This window comes from Nerophis ophidion, unplaced genomic scaffold (genome assembly GCF_033978795.1).
Source record: "Nerophis ophidion isolate RoL-2023_Sa unplaced genomic scaffold, RoL_Noph_v1.0 HiC_scaffold_87, whole genome shotgun sequence".
Classification (NCBI taxonomy): Eukaryota; Metazoa; Chordata; class Actinopteri; order Syngnathiformes; family Syngnathidae; genus Nerophis; species Nerophis ophidion.
In genome coordinates this window covers 201,153-222,654 of record NW_026907009.1, presented here as the reverse complement: position 1 = coordinate 222,654, position 21,502 = coordinate 201,153, and the positions used below count along the sequence as shown (strand labels likewise).

Genomic DNA, 21,502 nt, shown 5'->3' with positions numbered 1-21,502 from the left:
TGGACGTCTGCAGAACATAAAACACAAATGAGGTCTTACTGTATTGAAGTTTGCAGTATTCAAACTATTCACATGTGAGCTAGGCCAAACAGACAGTGATGGGCAAGCGACCTGGAAAATGTAGTAAGCTAAGCTACAAGTTACTCTCCATTAAATGTAGTTAAGATATCCTCAGAGAATTGTAGCAAGCTACACTACACGCTACACTGCAATAGTAGCTTGCCACATCAAAGCTACATTTAACAGCATTTCTATCTATTGGCCCACATGTATAATATCAAAGTTAATGTAACTGAGAGTGTACAAATGGACCCAGTGAGGTTCCATTGCTGTTAACTACCTGTCATTCAGCTGGGGATACCTTACAACTACCTCAAGGGGTCCCCGCAATCCAATGTATGTATTTATTCATTTATTTTATTTCTACCATTCTTGAGAAACCATCAAGGAAAAGTAGCTTCCGTATGAGCAGGTGTGAACAAGTGAGGACATACATCATGGTCCCAATACGGAAAACCATTGCATCGAATAGAGAATGTCTCATTTGCACCCCTGCTGGTGAAATCTATCAAAATGAGGGTGGTCCCAAAAAGGAGGAATTTTTCAAATTGACTGTGTGTCAGTTTTGAATGTGTTCCCCTTCTGAGCAACGTATGAAATAACAAGTGTATGTAAGACATTGAAATGTGCCCCTTTTGGCCAAAATTATTAAAAAAAATATGTTTACACACACAGAGAGAAAGAGAGAGAGAGATCGTAATAACATCAAATAAATAATGTATCAATCAATGATTATTTATATAGCCCTAAAACACTAGTGTCTCAAAGGGCTGCACAAACCACAACACAAACCACAACGACATCCTCGGTAGAGCCCACATAATGTAGAATAAAAACCAGTTAAAAAACAGAATCCAAAAGAAATTTACAAAAAGCTTATTTTTTTATATTGGAATAGTATGTATATATTAATAATGTTGTAAATATAAATCTTGATATATCTAAAAAGGGGGAACCTAAAGAGGTAGGCATTTTTCAGAGGTCTCAAGAAGGTCACACATACAATAATGTACAGTATGTGTGTGTGTATGTGTGTGTGTGTGTGTGTGTATGTGTGTGTGTATGTGTGTGTGTGTGTGTTTTGTACAAACCCTGTTTCCATATGAGATTGGAAATGGTGTTAGATGTAAATATAAACAGAATACAATGATTTGCAAATCATTTTCAAGCCATATTCAGTTGAATATGCTACAAAGACAACACATTTGATGTTCAAACTGATAAACATTTTTTTTTGCAAATCATTAACTTTAGAATTTGATGCCAGCAACACGTGACAAAGAAGTTGGGAAAGGTGGCAATAAACACTGATAAAGTTGAGGAATGCTCATCAAACACTTATTTGGAACATCCCACAGGTGTGCAGGCTAATTGGGAACAAGTGGGTGCTATGATTGGGTATAAAAGCAGCTTCCATGAAATGCTAAGTAATTCACAAACAAGGATGGGGTGAGGGTCACCAATTTGTAAGCAAATTGTCGAACAGTTTTAGAACAACATTTTTCAACGAGCTAATGCCAGGAATTTAGGGATTTTACCATCTACGGTCTGTAAAATTATCAAAAATTTCAGAAAATTTGGAGAAATCACTGCACGTAAGCGATGATATTACGGACTTTTGATCCCTCAGGCGGTACTGCATCAAAAAATGACATCAGTGTGTAAAGGATATCACCACATGGGCTCAGGAACACTTCATAAGACCACTGTTAGTAACTACAGTTGGTCGCTACATCTGTAAGTGCAAGTTAAAACTCTACTATGCAAAGCCAAACCCATTTATCAACAATATCCTGAAATGCCACAGGCTTGGCTGGCCCCGAGCTCACCTAAGATGGACTGATGCAAAGTGGAAAAGTGTTCTGTGGTCTGACGAGTCCACATTTCAAATTATATTTGGAAACTGTGGACGTGTTGTCCTCCAGAACAAAGAGGAAAATAACCATCTGGATTGTTATAGGCGCAAAGTTGAAAAGCCAGCATGTGTGATGGTATGGGGGTGTATTAGTGCCCAAGGCATGGGTAACTTACACATGTGTGATGGTATGGGGGTGTATTAGTGCCCAAGGCATGGGTAACTTACACATGTGTGATGGTATGGGGGTGTATTAGTGCCCAAGGCATGGGTAACTTACACATGTGTGATGGTATGGGGGTGTATTAGTGAACAAGGCATGGGTAACTTACACATGTGTGATGGTATGGGGGTGTATTAGTGCCCAAGGCATGGGTAACTTACACATGTGTGATGGTATGGGGGTGTATTAGTGCCCAAGGCATGGGTAACTTACACATGTGTGATGGTATGGGGGTGTATTAGTGAACAAGGCATGGGTAACTTACACATGTGTGATGGTATGGGGGTGTATTAGTGCCCAAGGCATGGGTAACTTACACATCTGTGATGGTATGGGGGTGTATTAGTGCCCAAGGCATGGGTAACTTACACATGTGTGATGGTATGGGGGTGTATTAGTGCCCAAGGCATGGGTAACTTACACATGTGTGATGGTATGGGGGTGTATTAGTGAACAAGACATGGGTAACTTACACATGTGTGATGGTATGGGGGTGTATTAGTGCCCAAGGCATGGGTAACTTACACATGTGTGATGGTATGGGGGTGTATTAGTGGCCAAGACATGGGTAACTTACACATCTGTGATGGTATGGGGGTGTATTAGTGCCCAAGGCATGGGTAACTTACACATCTGTGATGGTATGGGGGTGTATTAGTGCCCAAGGCATGGGTAACTTACACATGTGTGATGGTATGGGGGTGTATTAGTGAACAAGACATGACTAACTTACACATGTGTGATGGTATGGGGGTGTATTAGTGCCCAAGGCATGGGTAACTGAATGGGAAAGAATTCCACTTTCAAAGCTTCAACAATTAATTTCCTCAGTTCCCAAAGGTGCCCTGTGATGAGGTGGCGACTTGTCCAGGGTGTACCCCGCCTTCCGCCCGATTGTAGCTGAGATAGGCGCCAGCGCCCCCCGCGACCCCAAAAGGGAATAAGCGGTAGAAAATGGATGGATGGAGTTCCCAAAGGTTTATTGAGTGTTGTTAAAAGAAAAGGTGATGTAACACAGTGGTGAACATGCCCTTGCCCAACTACTTTGGCGCGTGTTGAAACCATGAAATTATAAGTTAATTATTTTTTCCCCCAAAAAAACAAAGTTTATGAGTTTGAACATCAAATATGTTGTCTTTGTAGTGCATTCAATTGAATATGGGTTGAAAAGGATTTGCAAATCATTGTATTCCATTTATATTTACATCTAACACAATTTCCCAACTCATATGGAAAGGGGGTTTGTAGATCAGGCCCTTGATGTTCTTTATCATGAGCACTCATCAAAAGTTGGCTGTGATACTTTCTATTGTGTGGGCTTACACCAGTATCAAGGAGGGAAGCTTTTATTTCCCTGCTAAACTTGTAACAGGTGTCTACATCACACCTTCAAACAGCAAGTTTGCAAGTTAACCCTTACAAAGATACCAACAATCCAGAATGTAACAGAAGGTCAATATTATATTGAATATAGCTGACATAAAGGTGTATAACAAAGATGAATAAATGATATTAATAACTTCAACTTACAAAGTGTGTGAGTGATGCTTCTTCACCACTGCTTTGTTTATTGTTCTGGTTTCCAAGAAAGAGAAGATGTTTTACTTAGCAGCTGGATGGTATTGGGCTGAAATGAAAGAGAAAGCAGGTGAAATTCACATCTCATGAATGACAGCAGATACTTTTGTGTCCCTCACCTTGTCTGCTTGGGCGACGCTTGATGATGAAGATGAAGATGATGATGGGGGTGGGGGCTGCCAGGAGGAGCACCACAGCCAGCGTGGCAGTGACGCTCACGTTGCCTGTTGGTATGGTATGATTGATTGGTTTGACAAGTCACATGAAGGAACATCAGGTGCTTCCATTGACACTATTCAACATGTCCTAGATGTGTCTTTCTCACCTTCATGGCTTGCTTCTTCCCTCCAGCTTGGTGACCAGGTCCTCCTTCACGCCAGACAGCTGGAACACACATTCCTACTTGCCCTCCACCTCCACCCACATCTGGAAGGTTCCGTCGTGGTTAAGGAGCAGCTCTCCGTGCTCCACCTCCTCCATCTGCTCGCCATCTTTCCTCCAAAACAAGTGGGCTCGGTCGGGGTAGAAACCTGTCGCCGTGCAGCTGACCGGAGAGGATGGACTCTTCTGGAGGAGGAACACCTTTGGAAGCTCTGCCCAGGAAGTCACGTGTGAATGGAGGAGGACAGGGAGAGAAGATGGATGTAAAGATGGAGAGAAATGGAGAGAATGGAGGAATAGATGTAGAGAATAGAAGCGAATAAAGGTAAAGATGGAGAAAAAAGGAGAAAACGGAGGTAAAGATGGAGAGAAAAGGTGAGAATGAAGGTAAGGATGGAGCAAATAAAAGGTAAAGAAGGAGAAAATGCAGTTAAGATAGAGAAAAAAGGAGAGAATAGAAGTAAAAAGAAAGAGAAAAGGAGAGAATGGAGGGTATTATGGAGAGAAGAGGCAATAATGAAGATAAAGATAGAGAGAAAAGGAGGAAAGGGAGAATGAAGGTAAAGATGGAAAGAATGGAGGTAAAGATATATAAGGCTTGAAAACAAATTGAAATCACATTTTTCAGGACCTTACTCGGCACCAAAACTCTCCAAATCTTGCAAGCAAAAAATGATTTAGTTTAGGAGCCCCGAAGCCAAACATCAAATATTAACTCTTGAAAATGTGAATGATTGTGCCCCTCGCCCCAGATTCACGTATCGCCACCAACATCACCAGCGGCATCTATCGTGACAGGAGGAACGTAAAAGTCTCAAGAAGCCATATTTGAAAACCAAAAGGAAGTCAGCCATTTTGGTTTCCATCAGCCATGTTGAAGTCAAAAAGGGGTGGTACTTGAACAAACTCCTCCTCGGGACTTTGACCAAACTTTGACCTGATGGCTCGCCACACAACTTTACACATTTATATCTCGGCTCCACAAACTGGGATTGTACTCAGAGTTGGTACAAATGATGATGATGACACACTGTCGTGCAGAATGGGTCAGTACCTGTTGGTACCCATTGGTGGTGGGCGGAGCCTGGCAGCCAAAACTGCCCCTCGCCATCACCCATCAAGTTGTCTTTACTTCTCTTTAGATGATGGGATCTCCTTGCAAACTGATATGAGACCTTTAATTCGGGGTCTGATCATGACTAGTCATTGATATCGACACCAACATCGCCCCCTTGTGGTGGAAAATTATAACAGTCATAACTTCCTTCCACATTCTCCAATCTTCCTTTTTATTTTATTTATGGTGGGTCGAGATCATCGTCATTCTACATCCTGTACGCAAATTCAAAATGACTTTTTCATACTCGGCACATTTTCTAAAATAATCTTGTTAATATGCTCAATAAGGTTCTATTCAAATGTAATACAAGTAATACGTAAGACTTTATTTGCACACTTAAGGAGATAAGTTTTCAGGTGAAAAAGATGCCACCTCACTAAAAAGATTATTGTTTAACTATTTATTTTCCATGCATTAATTTAGATCCAGAACAAACATTGTTATATATCTTATTATATTATAATCATTACTATAATTGAATGTAAGTTTGTGTAAGATATTTTCACACAACAAAGTGTGAGTACATGTTGTAATGTGTGGGGTTGAGTTATAATTGATATAATACAATTAGGTATGGAAAATGCATTTTGTTTACCTGCCAACTATTCAAATTATATTTAATATACATATTTAAATAATGTCATGTAATAGGACTTCAACATTATTTATGTTAATGAAATAGTTTATTTGCTAACCAGTTCTACTTCTGATTATCTTTTTTTTTTTTATTGAACAATTAAAAATACATAAACAATGTTTAGACACATTAAGGTACTTTCAATACAATATGAGTCAATGTTTTTTTAATATTTTACTCAGCAATATAATAAACATCACATTAAATCCAATCCTCCGACAAACAAAACCCGTCAAAGAAAGTAAAAGTAAATATGAGAGACCATACCAATAAAATTAAATTTAAAAATATAAATAAATAATAAACTTGTGCTTGAACATACTTATTTAAAACCACTTAAATTATTTCAGTAAATATAATAATTTAAGTGTTTTTTCTATTTTGTACAATCTTCCAAGACTGAATTAATAAATTGAAATCATTAACACAATGTTAGAATTTGTATTTCACTTTAAGAAAGAGACTTTTGTTTATGAGAGCAAATGTTTCACACTTTATAAACATTGAAATTAATTCACGACACGATTCACGCATGCGCGAAGATCACGTCACTTCCTGGACTTACAATTGGTTTTATGACGGAGGTCCTGCGACATCACGTTCTGTGATATTTGAATGTTTTATTAATGTTTTGTATAGAAATAGATTATCTAGGAGTAAACGGGAATAACAATAAAAACACGTGGAAGGGTACATTTAAATAAATCAGGCAGTAATATCGCTACATTTTCTAGCACTTTCACTCTTGTCATTGCAATAAATGTCGCAGGGGGGCGCCACTGAACCCCAACATTAAAGCTTTGTTTGATATACTTTGAATTTATTTTTGAAAAACAAGACACTCTTTTACATCACGTTGTATTTCAAATAAATATTACAGGTTATAAAAGCATGGTAACAGTGACAGCAGGCAATATCTTATATAGAGCTACCTCTTCGTCCACTCGGCTGTGACGTCATTCCCAGCTTCCGGGGAAAACAGAAGACATCAGAAAGAGAACATCGAAGGAGAAAGACGCTAATAAGTCAGTCCTATTATTTGTTCTCCAGTTTGAAATATTTTTGTCTTATAAAATACATCTTTGATTCTTTATTTAAGGATAAAGTGCTAGATGCACTGTGCCGCTTCTGGTGCTATCTTTGCTTGTTAGTTAGCTTAGCTCGCTAGTTAGCTTAGCTTGTTAGCTGCTAACAAAGAGACGCGGACGCTATCAACACATCGCTAAGTAGAGATCAAGTGATTGATTGATTGATACTTTTATTAGTAGATTGCACAGTACAGTACATATTCCGTACAATTGACCACTAAATGGTAACACCCGAATACGTTTTTCAACTTGTTTAAGTCTGGGTCCACGTTAATCAATTCATGGTAAGTGTGAGTAAAGTGTTGTGATTGTGTGAAAATGTGCCAAAGAACCATAGCAAAGTATGAGGAGGAACTCATACAGTACTATGTAGAAAGTAGCATTTAAAGTACAAAAATACTGCAGGAAAATAAATGAAAATATAATTTCAAATAGATAAAAGGCTATGTATATTCTTAGTTATAAGTAGCCGCAACCTGTATATTTTCTTTTGGATAAGGACTTCCACATATTGGTGGTATAGCAGGCAAACAAATTAGAACCTTTTATTGAGTGAAATCTGGGTTGAATGTGATTTTTACAACTACCTTTGGTGTTATAATGGTGAATATATTTTGAAGTATCTAGACAGGTACATGGGTATTTTAGTGGTATGGTGTATCTTGTACACCAGACCAACTGCAAGAAGATGTACTCTGTCGGCCACCAAGAGCCTCCCCATGTTAAGGAAATGGTTGGCTGAAAGGTGAGCCCGAGATGGACGGTTGAGTAGAAGCCCAATCATTTGGTTTTGGGCTGTCTAGAGTTGGTTTTTCAGGGCTTTTAAGGCGTCAAGGTACCAAACATGAACTCCGTAGTCAAAGTGAAGTTAAATGAGTGCTTGTGTTAGAGTCTTAAAGGGGAACATTATCACCACACCTATGTAAGCATCAATATGTACCTTGAGGTTGCAGAAAAAAGACCATACATTTTTTTAACCGATTTCCAAACTCTAGATGGGTGAATTTTGCTGAATTAAACGCCTTTTTATTATTCGCTCTCGGAGTCAATAATAGAGGGAATCAATCTGCAATTTTCTCAATCGCATTACAAACACCGAGTCAAATCAGCTGTTATTTTCCATTTCTTCGACAGTTTTCCGTACCTTGGAGACATAATGCCTCGTCGGTGTGTTGTCGGAGGGTGTAACAACACTAACAGGGAGGGATTCAAGTTGCACCACTGGCCCAAAGATGCCAAAGTGGCAAGAAATTGGACGAAATTTGTTCAAAATACGAGGGTGTGGGGAAAGCCGACGAAATGGTCAGTGGTTTGTTCCGCACACTTTACCGACGACAGCTATGCTACGACAGAGATGGCAAGAATGTTTGGATATCCACTGACACTCAAAGCAGATGCATTTCCAACTATAAAGTCAAATAAATCTGCCGCCAGACCCCCATTGAACGTGCCGAAGTGTGTGAGCTATTCAGGGACAAAGGACCTCGATAGCACGGCAAGCAGTTTGTTCCGGCAGATGAGCGAGCTAAACCCCCTTGATGTCTTGGCTCACACCGCTTCTACCGAAGATGATCAAGTGAAGAATATGGGCCCTAGTTTCCCTGGCCTGCCGACATCAACTCCAAAACTGGACGGAACAGCTTTCAGGAAAAGAGAGCGGATGAGGGTATGTCTACAGAATATATTAATTGATGAAAACTTTGATTACTCACGGTTTTACGTAAATTAATATGCATGTACTGTGTTTACCAATAATTTAGCTTAAAAGCATTAATTTTTTTCAATCATTCGAGTACATTCGGGTAGTCTTGTGTAATGCAGTATTTTGTGTCTATTTGGGTATGGTTAACCTGAGTGAAGTCTCCCCATTATTTTGTTACAGGTGTTACAGGACATGTTTTCGAACTCTTATCAACATTCGACTGAAGAGGATGATTATCAAACTTTTTCAAGAGCGCATATTGGAGTTCAGATATACCCTGATGTGAAGTCTAAAGGTAACATTTAATGTTCGAGTACGCTGTGGAATACTCATGATACTGGAGATGGCAAATAGTACAAGTAAAATACTTATCGCAATGATCAATTTATATTTCACAGGTGTCCAGGTATTTCTACCCACCAGCGGGGTGATCCTACTATGTAAGAACTAGGGTTGTACGGTATACTGGTATTAGTATAGTACCACGATACTAATTAATCATATTGGGTACTATACCACCTCTAAAAAGTACTACTTCTATGAGTACATCAATATTTTTAGGCATCACAACATCTTCTTTCATTTAAAAAAAAAAAAATGTATGTTTATAAACTAAGAAAATATGTCTCTGGACACATGAACACTTGAATATGACCAATGTATGATCATGTATACCTGGTATCAGATTGATACCCATATTTGTGGTATCATCCAAAACTAATGTAAAGTATCCCAACTACAGAAGAATAAGTGATTATTAAAGTGTAGATGGAACATGTCGAAACAGAAAATAAGCAGATATTAACAGTAAATGAACAAGTAGATTCATAATAAATTTTCTATCACTTGTCCTTTGTAATTTTGACAAAATAATAGAATATAAATGACACAATATGTTGCTGCATATGTGAGCAGAATACATTAGGAGCTTTTGTTTGTTTACTTACTACTAAAAGACAAGTTGTCTTGTATGTTGACTATTTTATTTAAGGATAAACTTGCAATAAGAAACATATGTTTAATGTACCCTAAGATTTTTTTGTTAAAGCCAATAATGCAGCTTTTTGTGGTCACTTTTATTTAGAAAATTATCGAAATACATTTTGGTACAGGTCCCGGTACCAAAATATTGGTATCGGGACAAAACTAGTAAGAACAGAACTCGTTGGTCGATTCTTTGACTAATTTAGTAGTAATGTTTTCACTGGAGAGATTAGTCTCTACGATGCAGCCAAGATAGGTAATCTCATTTTTGTTTGTTATAATATTGTCACCCACTTTGACTGTGAAGTTATCTACTTTTCTGAGGTTAGGATTAGGAATTGACCCACAGACCTGTGTACTTGCAAGTACCGGGGAGAGTCTTATTTTGGCAGTTTGTCATTGAAAGCCTTGCTAGTCTAGGTCTTGAGGATTCTAACTTCGCTTGTTTTGTGACCGTTAGCCTCGGTTCTATGTTCTTTATGGGTATAGAAAATGATGGAGTGATCACTTAAGCCTCATGCAGTAGTTCCACTTGTGGTGATCTGAGACTGGTCAGAAGTAACAAGGAGGTCTATGAAGGTTTAAAAGGACTCACTCACCCTGGTAGTGTGCTTAATGAGCTAAGTGAGACAATGTTGGTGGCACAGCTTAGTGAAGGTTTTAAAAATGGGTGCATCCTTTCAGGACATATCTGTTCCAGTCCCCAAGAAGTAAACCTGTATCAACATGTTTACACTAAACTCACACACTCACCAAATACATTTTATACTGTAAACAAATCTAATAATTTCGCTTCCTGATTTTCACTTACATGCATCAATAAGTGAAAGTAAACATTTATTTTCAATAACCAAAGTAGTCAACACTTGATTTATTAAAAGAACATAAAGGTGACTGACTTTCCTTCAGCGTGTTGTAGATGGTCTCCAATTCCTAAAGTGGAATTGTTGATGAAGATACTCCATGAAACAGCACATATTAAAACATGCTTTTGGTAAAAGTTCCTTTTGGCCCAGCCAACAAAATGACCACCAAAACGTATTTTGCATGATAACAAAAACATACCATGAATGTTTTTTTTAGTGATTTTGGTATTAGGTTTTTTTTTATTTCCATGATATTGAAATTATGGTAATGACAATGTCATTATAATATTATGGTTAAGTTTAGAGATAAAGATTAGGTGTAATAGACCGTATAGAGAATAAAATATTTACACACTTTACCTCAGTGACCCAATCAATGCTGCCTCGTACTTATAAAACCTTTTCAAATTGCCCCTCATCAAATTTCCAAGTCTGTTGTTTGTACTCACTGTACCACTTTTGAATAGTTTTAGGAAACAAATAGGTATTTCTGTGTTTTTATTGGTTGTTTTGCTACACACTTTTAACACAACACACAAAAGAACACAAATAATGTCATTGTGTTAACAGTGTCAGTTCAAAACTATTTCTATACTCTCTTTATCTTATTTACTTATTTACCCAACAGACGTCCAGCAGCCCCCTCACATCATAGAGGTAGAGGAGGAAGTGTGGATGAGTCAGGAGGGAGAGTGTCCTGTAGGGCAGGAGGAGGCTGATGTCAGCAAGTTTCCACTGACTGTTGTCTCTGTGAAGACTGAAGAGCATGAAGACAAACCACCTGAGTCCTCACAGCTTCATCACAGTCCAAGTAAGCACAACATTTTATTCTCAGGGCATTCAATCCATCACAACTGGACTCTTCACTTTGTCTTACAAGACCTTTGTCCTCTCATCCAAGTAGGCTTCATCACTTCATGCTCATACACTTTAAGTCTTGAATATAATCACTGGAATTTAGAGAAAAACTGCAGTTTTTGGAGAAATGTTTTTTATTGTTCACAATCATTATAAACGACATGACTATATATATATATATATATATATATATATATATATATATATATATATACATACAGCACATTCTAACTCATAAATGTAAATAAAAGTCTACATGCAATGGAGCCAATGAGAGGTCCTCTATAACCATCCAAAAAGCACCAACAATACTACATTTGCATTTTGAGGTTTGGATACCAACCAAGTATTAGTGATATTGTTATTATGAGTGCTAACGCAAACAAACTATTTATAGCTTGTGTGTCTATGTTGACATCACCGGCTGGTGAGCTCCTTCCTTGCCTCGGTGCTGGTGAAAGATTATTCCAGATCATGAATCGTGCCTCTCACCTGGATAGTAGAAGGATGAGGACATACTCTGACAAGTTGTTACCCTTTTGAAAGCCAGTTGAGGCCCGAATAGGTGCTTGGCTTCACCCCCCATATCGTGCGACGATTATGAGTCTTTCTCCATCCAAACGAGAATATAACAAGAGTCTATCAGTCTGCGTCATAGTGACAGCAGACCTTGTACAGTAAGTGGTGTTTTAGAAAGTAGGTTGGCTCTCATGAAGTCTGCAGTGTGTAATATTCAGTGATGTTAAAAAAAAAAAAAGCAAATGTAGTGATGCTTTTTTGAAAGTAATGCGCTAATAAGCTAAAATATGTAAATATTCCATCTTTTTAAAAATGTGCCTGTTACTAAATGACATATATACCTACTGCATGTACATAAAACCTTAATGGAGGTGTTTGGATGCTTTTTAAGTTCTTTGTAGGCACAATCAATCAATCAATGGAGTGGGGGGCAGAGGAGAAAACGAAAAGAAAAGAAACGGCAGATCAACTGGTCTAAAAGGGGATCTATTTAAAGGCTAGAGTATACAAATGAGTTTTAAGATGAGACTTAAATCCTTCTACTGAGGTAGCATCTCGAACTGTTACCGGGAGGGCATTCCAGAGTACTGGAGCCCCAATGGAAAATGCTCTATAGCCCGCAGACTTTTTTTGGGCTCTGGGAATCACTAATAAGCCGGAGTCCTTTGAAGGCAGATTTCTTGCCGGGACATATGGTACAATACAATCGGAAAGATAGGATGGAGCTAGACTGTGTAGTATTTTATAGGTAAGTAGTAAAACCTTAAAGTCACATCTTAAGTGCACAGGAAGCCAGTGCAGGTGAGCCAGTACAGGTATATATGTATGTATATATGTATATAAAGGTATATACAGTATAGGTATATATGTATGTATATATGTATATAAAGGTATATACAGTATAGGTATATATGTATGTATATAAAGGTATATACAGTATAGGTATATATGTATGTATATATGTATATAAAGGTATATACAGTACAGGCGTAATATGATCAAACTTTCTTGTTCTTGTCAAAAGTCTAGCAGCCGCATTTTGTACCAACTGTAATCTTTTAATGCTAGACATGGGGAGACCCCAAAATAATACGTTACAGTAATCGAGACGAGACGAGACGTAACAAACGCATGGATAATGATCTCGGCGTCGTTAGTGGACAATTTGGAGCAAATTTTAGCGATATTACGTAGATGAAAGAAGGTCGTTTTAGTAACGCTCTTCATGTGTGACTCAAAGGAGAGAGTTGGGTGGAAGATAATACCCAGATTCTTTACCTAGTTGCCTTGTTTAATTGTTTGGTTTATTATTAGTGGTTTAAAGGCCTACTGAAATGAGATTTTCTTATGTAAACGGGGACAGCAGGTCCATTCTATGTGTCATACTTGATCATTTCGCGATATTGCCATATTTTTGCTGAAAGGATTTAGTAGAGAACATCCACGATAAAGTTCGCAACGTTCGGTGCTAACAGAAAAGCCCTGCCTTTACAGGAAGTCGTAGACGATGACGTCACATGTTGATGGCTCCTCACATATTCACATTGTTTTTAATGGGAGCTTCCAACAAAACTTCGATTCGGACCGAGAAAACGACAATTTCCCCATTAATTTGAGCGAGGATGAAAGATTTGTGTTTGAGGCTATTGACTTCTACAAAAAACAAACAAAACAAAAAAACAAGTTAAAAATGAAAAACGCGACTGCATTGGGACGGATTCTCATGTTTTTAGACACATTTACTAGGTTAATTCTGGGAAATCCCTTATCTTTCTATTGTGTTGCTAGTGTTTTAGTGAGTTTAATAGTACCTGATAGTCGGAGGTGTGTGTCCACAGGTGTGTTGACGCCAATATCTGAGGGGAGTCGACGGCAGCTATGGACAGCACAAGCTCAGCTTTTCTCCGGTAAGAAGCGACGTTTTTACCACAATTTTCTCACCGAAACCTGCTGGTTGACATTCCGTCGTGATTCATGTTGGCTTGACCGCGCTCTGATCCATAGGAAAGTTTCACCTCCAGGAATTTTAAACAAGGAGTCACTGTGTGTTTGTGTGGCTAAAACTTCCCAACTCCATCTTTCTACTTTGACTCCTCCAATATTAATTGAACAAATTGCAAAAGATTCAGCAACACAGATCTCCAAAATACTGTGTAATTATGCCGTTAAAGCAGACGACTTTTAGCTGTGTGTGTGTGCAGCGCTCATACTTCCTAAAAACCCGTGATGTCTTGCGTACACGTCATCGTAACACAACGTTTTCAAGACGAAACTCCCGGGAAATTTAAAATTGCAATTTAGTAAACTAAAAAGGCCGTATTGGCATGTGTTGCAATGTTAATATTTCATCATTGATATATAAACTATCAGACTGCGTGGTGGCTAGTAGTGGCTTTCAGTAGGCCTTTAACAGAACGTATACATATTTTTAAATGTCCATTTTTTTTTCACAATGACTAACTGAGATAGGCCCCTGCGCCCCCGAAAGGGACAAGCCGTAAAAAATGGACGGATAATTATATTGAATAAAAATGGTTAGGAATGAGTTTGGCGTTCATGCTTGTCACTTACTGCTGTGTCGTCCACACACTGGGAGCGTGTGCAAATGTGCAATGTTTCGGATTAAAAAAATCACATTTATTTTTCATAGTTTGGCTTGGGGTGCGACTTATACTCTGGAGGGACTTATGTGTGAAATTATTAACACATTACTGTAAAATATCAAAAAATATTGATCTTATTCACATAAGTGCCTAGACGTACCGATAGAAGATGAAGCGGCACATTGTCTACTTTGGACTTGGCAGCGTTGTTTAGAAGCGACACCGACTAAGTAGATTTCATCAGATTTAGCAATTTGGAATGACAGATTGTTTGGTAAATGTATAGCGTGTTCTATAAGTTATAGTTATTTGAATGACTCTTAGCATAATATGTTAGGTTAACATAGCACGCACCTTCTCAGTTGGTTATTTATGCCTCATATAACCTACACTTATTCAGCCTGTTGTTCACTATTCTTTATTTATTTTAAATTGCCTATCTAATGTCTATTCTTGGTGTTGGATTTTATCAAATAAATGTCCCCAAAAAATGCGACTTATTCTCCGGTGCGACCTAGATGTTTTTTTTCCTTCTTTATTATGCATTTTCGGCTGGTGCGATTTATTCTCCGGAGCGACCTGTAATTCGAAAAATACGGTAAAGGGAAACCAATCCAAATCCATTGCTACTCTTTATAAAGTAAAACATGCTGAATAAGACATGTCTGCATATGTTATATTATTCTATTGTTTTTCCACATTTAACATATTGTGTTGAAGTTTGGGGAAATGTTTATAAAACAAATATAGACCCAATTATTCAACTTCAAAAAAGGGTCATCAGAATAATACACAAAGCGTGCTACTATGGACATACAAATCCATTATTTATGAGTTCTAATGTGTCAAAATTTTCAGATATTGTGTTTTTAAAAACCTTGGAAATTATATTTCGAGTAAAGCAACAGTCTTCCAGCTTGTATTTTTAGGTTATTTCAATTAAGAAAAGAAAACTATCATTTACGGGGATATTGATTTTTGAAATAGGTAAAGTAAGAAGGAATACAAAATACAAATGTATTTCAGTTTTAGGAGTTAAATGGTGGAACAAGCTCAGTGATGAGTTGAAGACATGTAGTTCTCTCACTGGGTCCATGTGTACACTCTCAGTTACATTAACACTGATATTATACATGTGGGCCAATAGATAGAAATGCTGTTAAATGTAGCTTTGATGTGGCAAGCTACTTTTGCAGTGTAGCGTGTAGGTTAGCTTGCTACAATTCTCTGAGGATAGCTTAGCTACATTTAATTGGGAGTAACTTGTAGCTCAGCTTACTACATTTTCCAGGTCGCTTGCCCATCACTGTCTATTTGGCCTAGCTCACATGTGAATAGTTTGAATACTGCAAACTTCTATACAGTAACACCTCATTTGTGTTGTATGTTCTGCAGACGTCCAGCAGGTGTCAGCAGAGAGTCATGAAGAGATTCCCTCCAAGCAGCAGGAGTGGAGCTCCAGTGTGGGACAGAAGGAGCTACAGGCCCCCTCCCACATTAAAGAGGAAGAGGAGGAACTGTGGAAGCAGCTTCAAAGGTTGGTGGAGGATAATGATGAAGATGAAGCTCAGTCCTTACAGCTTCATCACAGTCAAAGTGAGGAGAACAGAGGGGCGGAGCTTGTAAGTCAACACATCACAGAAGCTGATGGAGAGCATTGTGAAGATATAAAGTCAGAACCAGACAGCATCTTTGCTCCTCTGTCAGACATGGACCACATGATGTCACACTCTTCTGATCACAGTGACCACATCCAACAACCTTTGGAGAGTAAAAATGACTCCAAAGGTGATACGAGACATCACACTAACAACAAACACTTTGACTGCTCTGAATGTGGGAAATCATTTAGACACAAGAGTTATATTACAATACACATGAGGATACATACTGGAGAGAAACCTTTTACTTGCTCTGTTTGTAAGAAGAGTTTCTCCAGAAAGCTTGACATGACCACACACATGAGAACACACACTGGAGAGAAACCTTTTACTTGCTCTGTTTGTAAGAAGAGTTTCTCCACAAAGCTTGTCATGTCCACACACATGAGAACACATACTGGAGAGAAACCTGTTACTTGCTCTATTTGTAAGAAGAGTTTCTCCAGAAAGCAATACATGACCAAACACATGAGAACACACACTGGAGAGAACCCGTTGAGTTGCACTGTGTGTGATAAAAGGTTCAGGTATAAGTATCAGGTCAGTAAACACAAGTGTGTAACAGTCATGGAAGCTGCAGGGATTTAAAAACACTTATAAACAGTGATTGTGCTAAATGTACTCTAATACCACAGCATGTTTAAAGGGGAACATTATTACCAGACCTATGTAAGCGTCAATATATACCTTGATGTTGCAGAAGAAAGACCACATGTTTTTTAACCGATTTCCGAACTCTAAAAGGGCGAATTTGGCGATTTAAACACCTCTCAATTGTTCGCTGTCGGAGCGATGACCTTTCACCCGTGACATCACAATGGGAAGCAATCCGCCATTTCCTCAAACACATTACACACACAAGTCAAAACAGCTCTGTTATTTTCCGTTTTTTCGACTGTTTTCCGTACCTTGGAGACATCATGAATCGTCGATGGGTTGTCTGAGGGTGTAACAACACGATCAGGGATGGATTCAAGTTGGAATGTGCATTGATTAGAACGTCATGCTAACATGCTATTTAGGCTAGCTGTAGGTACATATCGCATCGCTATGCCTCATTTACACCTACATTTGCATCCAGCCTTTCCCTCCACCCACATTTAAGGCCAAACAAACACATACCAATCGACAGATTCAAGTTGCACCATTGTCAAAAGATGCGAAAGTCCCTTGTTTGTTCTGCACATTTTACCGCCGATGCTACGACAGACATGGCACAGAGATGTGTGGATATCCTGCAACACTCAAAGCAGATGCATTTCCAACGATAAAGTCAACGAAATCACAACGGTGAGTTTTGTTGATGTTATTGACTTATGTGCTAATCAGACATATTTGTACACGGCATGACTACCAGCTAATCGATGCTAACATGCTATTTAGGCTAGTTGTATGTACATTTGTAGCTATATTTGCATCCAGCCTTTCCCTCCACCCACATTTAATGCAAAACAAACACTTACCAATCGACATATTTAAGTTGCTCCAGTGGTCAAAAGATGCAATCTTTGGTTAGAAGGCGATCGCCGAATAGCTTCAATAGCTATTTGCTCAATAGCTTCAGTTTCTTCTTGAATTTCATTTTTGCTATCTGCTTCCACACTCCAACCATCCGTTTCAATACATGCGATATCTGTTGAATCGCTTAAAGGGGAACATTATCATCAAACCTATGTAAGCGTCAATATATACCTTGAAAAAAAGACCATATATTTTCTTAACCGATTTTCGAACTCTAAATGGGTGAACTTTGGCGAATTAAACGCCTTTCTATTATTCTTTGTGATGTCACATAGGGAGTCAAGCCGCAATTTTTTCAAACACATTGCAAACACTGAGTCATATCAGCTCAGTTATTTTCCGTTTTTTCGACTGTTTTCCGTACCTTGGAGACATTCTGCCTTGTCGGTGTGTTGTCAGAGGGTGTAACAACACGATCAGGGACGGATTCAAGTTGATTTGCGTGGAGTCTGCATCGATTAGCACGGCATGCTAACCGATGCTAAAATGCTATGTAGGCTAGCTGTATGTACATTTGTAGCTATATTTGCATCCAGCCTTTCCCTCCACCCACATTTGATGCCAAACAAACACATACCAATCGACGGATTTATGTTGCTCCAGTGTCAAAAGATGCGAAAGTCCCTCGTTTGGTCTGCACATTTTACTGGCGATGCTACGACAGACATGGCTCAGAGATGTATGGATATCTTGCGACACTCAAAGCAGATGCATTTCCAACGATAAAGTCAACGAAATCACAGAGGTGAGTTTTGTTGATGTTATTGACTTATGTGCTAATCAGACATATTTGGTCGCGGCATGACTGCCAGTTAATCGATGCTAACATGCTATTTAGGCTAGCTCTATGTACATTTGTAGCTATATTTGCATCCAGCCTTTCCCTCCACCCACATTTAATGCCAAACAAACACTTACCAATCGACGGATTTAAGTTGCTCCAGTGGTCAAAAGATGCACTCTTTGGTTAGAAGGCAATCGCCGAATAGCTTCAATAGCTATTCACTCAAAAGCTTCAGTTTCTTCTTCAATTTCGTTTTCGCTATCTGCCTCCACACTCCAACCCTCCGTTTCAATACATGCGTAATCTGTTGAATCGCTTAAGCCGCCGAAATCCGAATCTGAATCCGAGCTAATGTCGCTATATCTTGCTGGTCTGTCCGCCATGTTTGATTGTATTGGCATCACTATGTGACATCACAGGAAAATGGACGGTGGATTTACAGATAGCGAAAATCAGGCACTTTAAAGCCTTTTTTTGGGATATTCCATGATTGGTAAAATTTTGAAAAAAACTTCGAAAAATAAAATAAGCCACTGGGAACTGATTTTTGTTGGTTTTAACTCTTCTGAAATTGTGATAATGTCCCCCTTTAATATGAATGTATATTTGATGTTGTATGTAGTGCTTCTCATCTTCTACTGTTATATGTTATCCTGGAGTTACTTTTTAAGTTGTGTGCATGTATTGAATATCATGTATGTAGCTACTAATTTATTTGATTTTCTCATTGTTAAAGAGAGGACATCTTTATTTTCACTTGGGGTTTTTTTTCACACATTTTCTTCCTATGTATTTTTATTGATGTTATTATCCAATTAAAAGTATGAATGAATAAAATATTTAACAAAATGTGGACTCTAGTAGATTAGCAGCATTGTTACATCATGGATGTTAACTACAGCAAAACATCAACAAAGAAGAAAAAGGCTGAAGTTAGCAACACATCACTGAACTTTAGAGCACTCGTGACTGGAGTTGCTTGTTTTTATTGCTGCATTTGTACTTATTTCACCTCACATCAATCACTTTCAACTCTAAAGTCTTTTTCAAATATATTGTTGTATGCTTCTAAGATTGATGTTTATGATGTGTGTGTAGTCTGTGGAAAGTGTTGTTGTCCCTTGTGGATCCATTTGTTGACTTGAACAGATACATCATCATCATCATCATCATCATCATTATCAAAATACAGATGTAAGCACTGTATTAGAGTGCCTCTTGTAGTACTCCAACTCGCCACATTGAGAAGTGGGGGCGATCGTGAGCTAGCAGATGCATGTTGCTATCATGTTTTATCAGCGAGGAAGACAGCATTTGTGTTAACTTTTTTGTCAGATCCAAGTGGTATTGCTCTGCTGAATAAATGAATCACTATGGCTGCCAATATGGAGGATTTTATATATATATATATATATATATATATATATATATATATATAAAGGCCTACTGAAATGAGATTTTCTTATCCAAACGATGTGTCATACTTGATCATTTCGCGATATTGCCATATTTTTGCTGAAAGGATTTAGTAGAGAACATCCACGATAAAGTTCGCAACTTTTGCTTGCTAACAGAAAAGCCTTGCCACTACCGGAAGTCGCAGACGATGACGTCACATGTTGATGGCTCTTCACATCCTCACAATGATTTTAATGGGAGCCTCCAACAAAAACAGCTATTTGGACCGAGAAAACAAAAATTTCCCCATTAGTTTGAGCGAGGATGAAAGGTTCGTCCATCCATCATCCATCCATCATCTTCCGCTTATCCGAGGTCGGGTCGCGGGGGCAGCAGCCTAAGCAGGGAAGCCCAGACTTCCCTCTCTCCAGCCACTTCGTCTAGCTCTTCCCGGGGGATCCCAAGGCGTTCCCAGGCCAGCCGGGAGACATAGTCTTCCCAACGTGTCCTGGGTCTTCCCCTTGCCCTCCTGCCAGCTGGACGTGCCCTAAACACCTCCCTAGGGAGGCGTTCGGGTGGCATCCTGACCAGATGCCCGAACCACCTCATCTGGCTCCTCTCGATGTGAAGGAGCAGCGGCTTTACTTTGAGTCCCTCTCGGATGACAGAGCTTCTCACCCTATCTCTAAGGGAGAGCCCCGCCACACGGCGGAGGAAACTCCTTTGGGCCGCTTGTACCCGTGATCTTATCCTTTCGGTCATGACCCAAAGCTCATGACCATAGGTGAAGATGGGAACGTAGATCGACCGGTAAATTGAGAGCTTTGCCTTCCGGCTCAGCTCTTTCTTCACCACAACGGATCGATACAACATCCGCATTACTGAAGACGCCGCACCGATCCGCCTGTCGATCTCACGATCCACTTTTCCCCACCTGTGAACAAGACTCCTAGGTACTTGAACTCCTCCACTTGGGGCAGGGTCTCCTCCCCAACCCGGAGATGGCACTCCACCCTTTTCCGGGCGAGAACCATGGACTCGGACTTGGAGGAGCTGATTCTCATTCCGGTCGCTTCACACTCGGCTGCGAACCGATCCAGTGAGAGCTGAAGATCCCGGCCAGATGAAGCCATCAGGACTACATCATCTGCAAAAAGCAAAGACCTAATCCCGTGGCCACCAAACCGGAACCCCTCAACGCCTTGGCTGCGCCTAGAAATTCTGTCCATAAAAGTTATGAACAGAATGGGTGACAAAGGACAGCATTGGCGGAGTCCAACCCTCACTGGAAACGTGTCCGACTTACTGCCAGCAATGCGGACCAAGCTCTGACACTGATCATACAGGGAGCGGACTGCCACAATAAGACAGTCCGGCACCCCATACTCTCTGAGCACTCCCCACAGGGCTTCCCGAGGGACACAGTCGAATCCCTTCTCCAAGTCCACAAAGCACATGTAGACTGGTTGGGAAAACTCCCATGCACCCTCAAGAACCCTGCCGAGAGTATAGAGCTGGTCCACAGTTCCACGACCAGGACGAAAACCACACTGTTCCTCCTGAATCCGAGGTTCGACTATCCGGCGAAGCCTCCTCTCCAGTAGACCTGAATAAACCTTACCGGGAAGTCTGAGGAGTGTGATCCCACGATAGTTGGAACACAC

General features: G+C 39.4%; 1 protein-coding gene across 1 annotated transcript; it reads left to right on the top strand.

The window, feature by feature from the left end:
* The first annotated feature begins 6,821 nt into the window (after nt 1–6,821).
* LOC133547316 (zinc finger protein 771-like) lies at nt 6,822–19,554 on the top strand. The gene is made up of 6 exons (XM_061893046.1): nt 6,822–6,879; nt 8,377–8,608; nt 8,825–8,939; nt 11,123–11,305; nt 13,710–13,778; nt 15,870–19,554. The coding sequence occupies exons 2-6, from the start codon at nt 8,459–8,461 to the stop codon at nt 16,721–16,723; spliced, it is 1,371 nt and encodes a 456-aa protein (XP_061749030.1). The 5' UTR covers nt 6,822–6,879; nt 8,377–8,458; the 3' UTR covers nt 16,724–19,554.
* The last annotated feature ends 1,948 nt before the right edge of the window (nt 19,555–21,502 follow it).

Coding starts and splice junctions, on each gene's coding strand:
- LOC133547316 (XM_061893046.1), top strand. CDS start 8,459: ATGAGCGAGCTAAACCCCCTTGATGTCTTGGCTCACACCGCTTCTACC. Junction 8,609..8,824: donor GGAAAAGAGAGCGGATGAGG/GTATGTCTACAG, acceptor ATTTTGTTACAG/GTGTTACAGGACATGTTTTC. Junction 13,779..15,869: donor ACAAGCTCAGCTTTTCTCCG/GTAAGAAGCGAC, acceptor TATGTTCTGCAG/ACGTCCAGCAGGTGTCAGCA.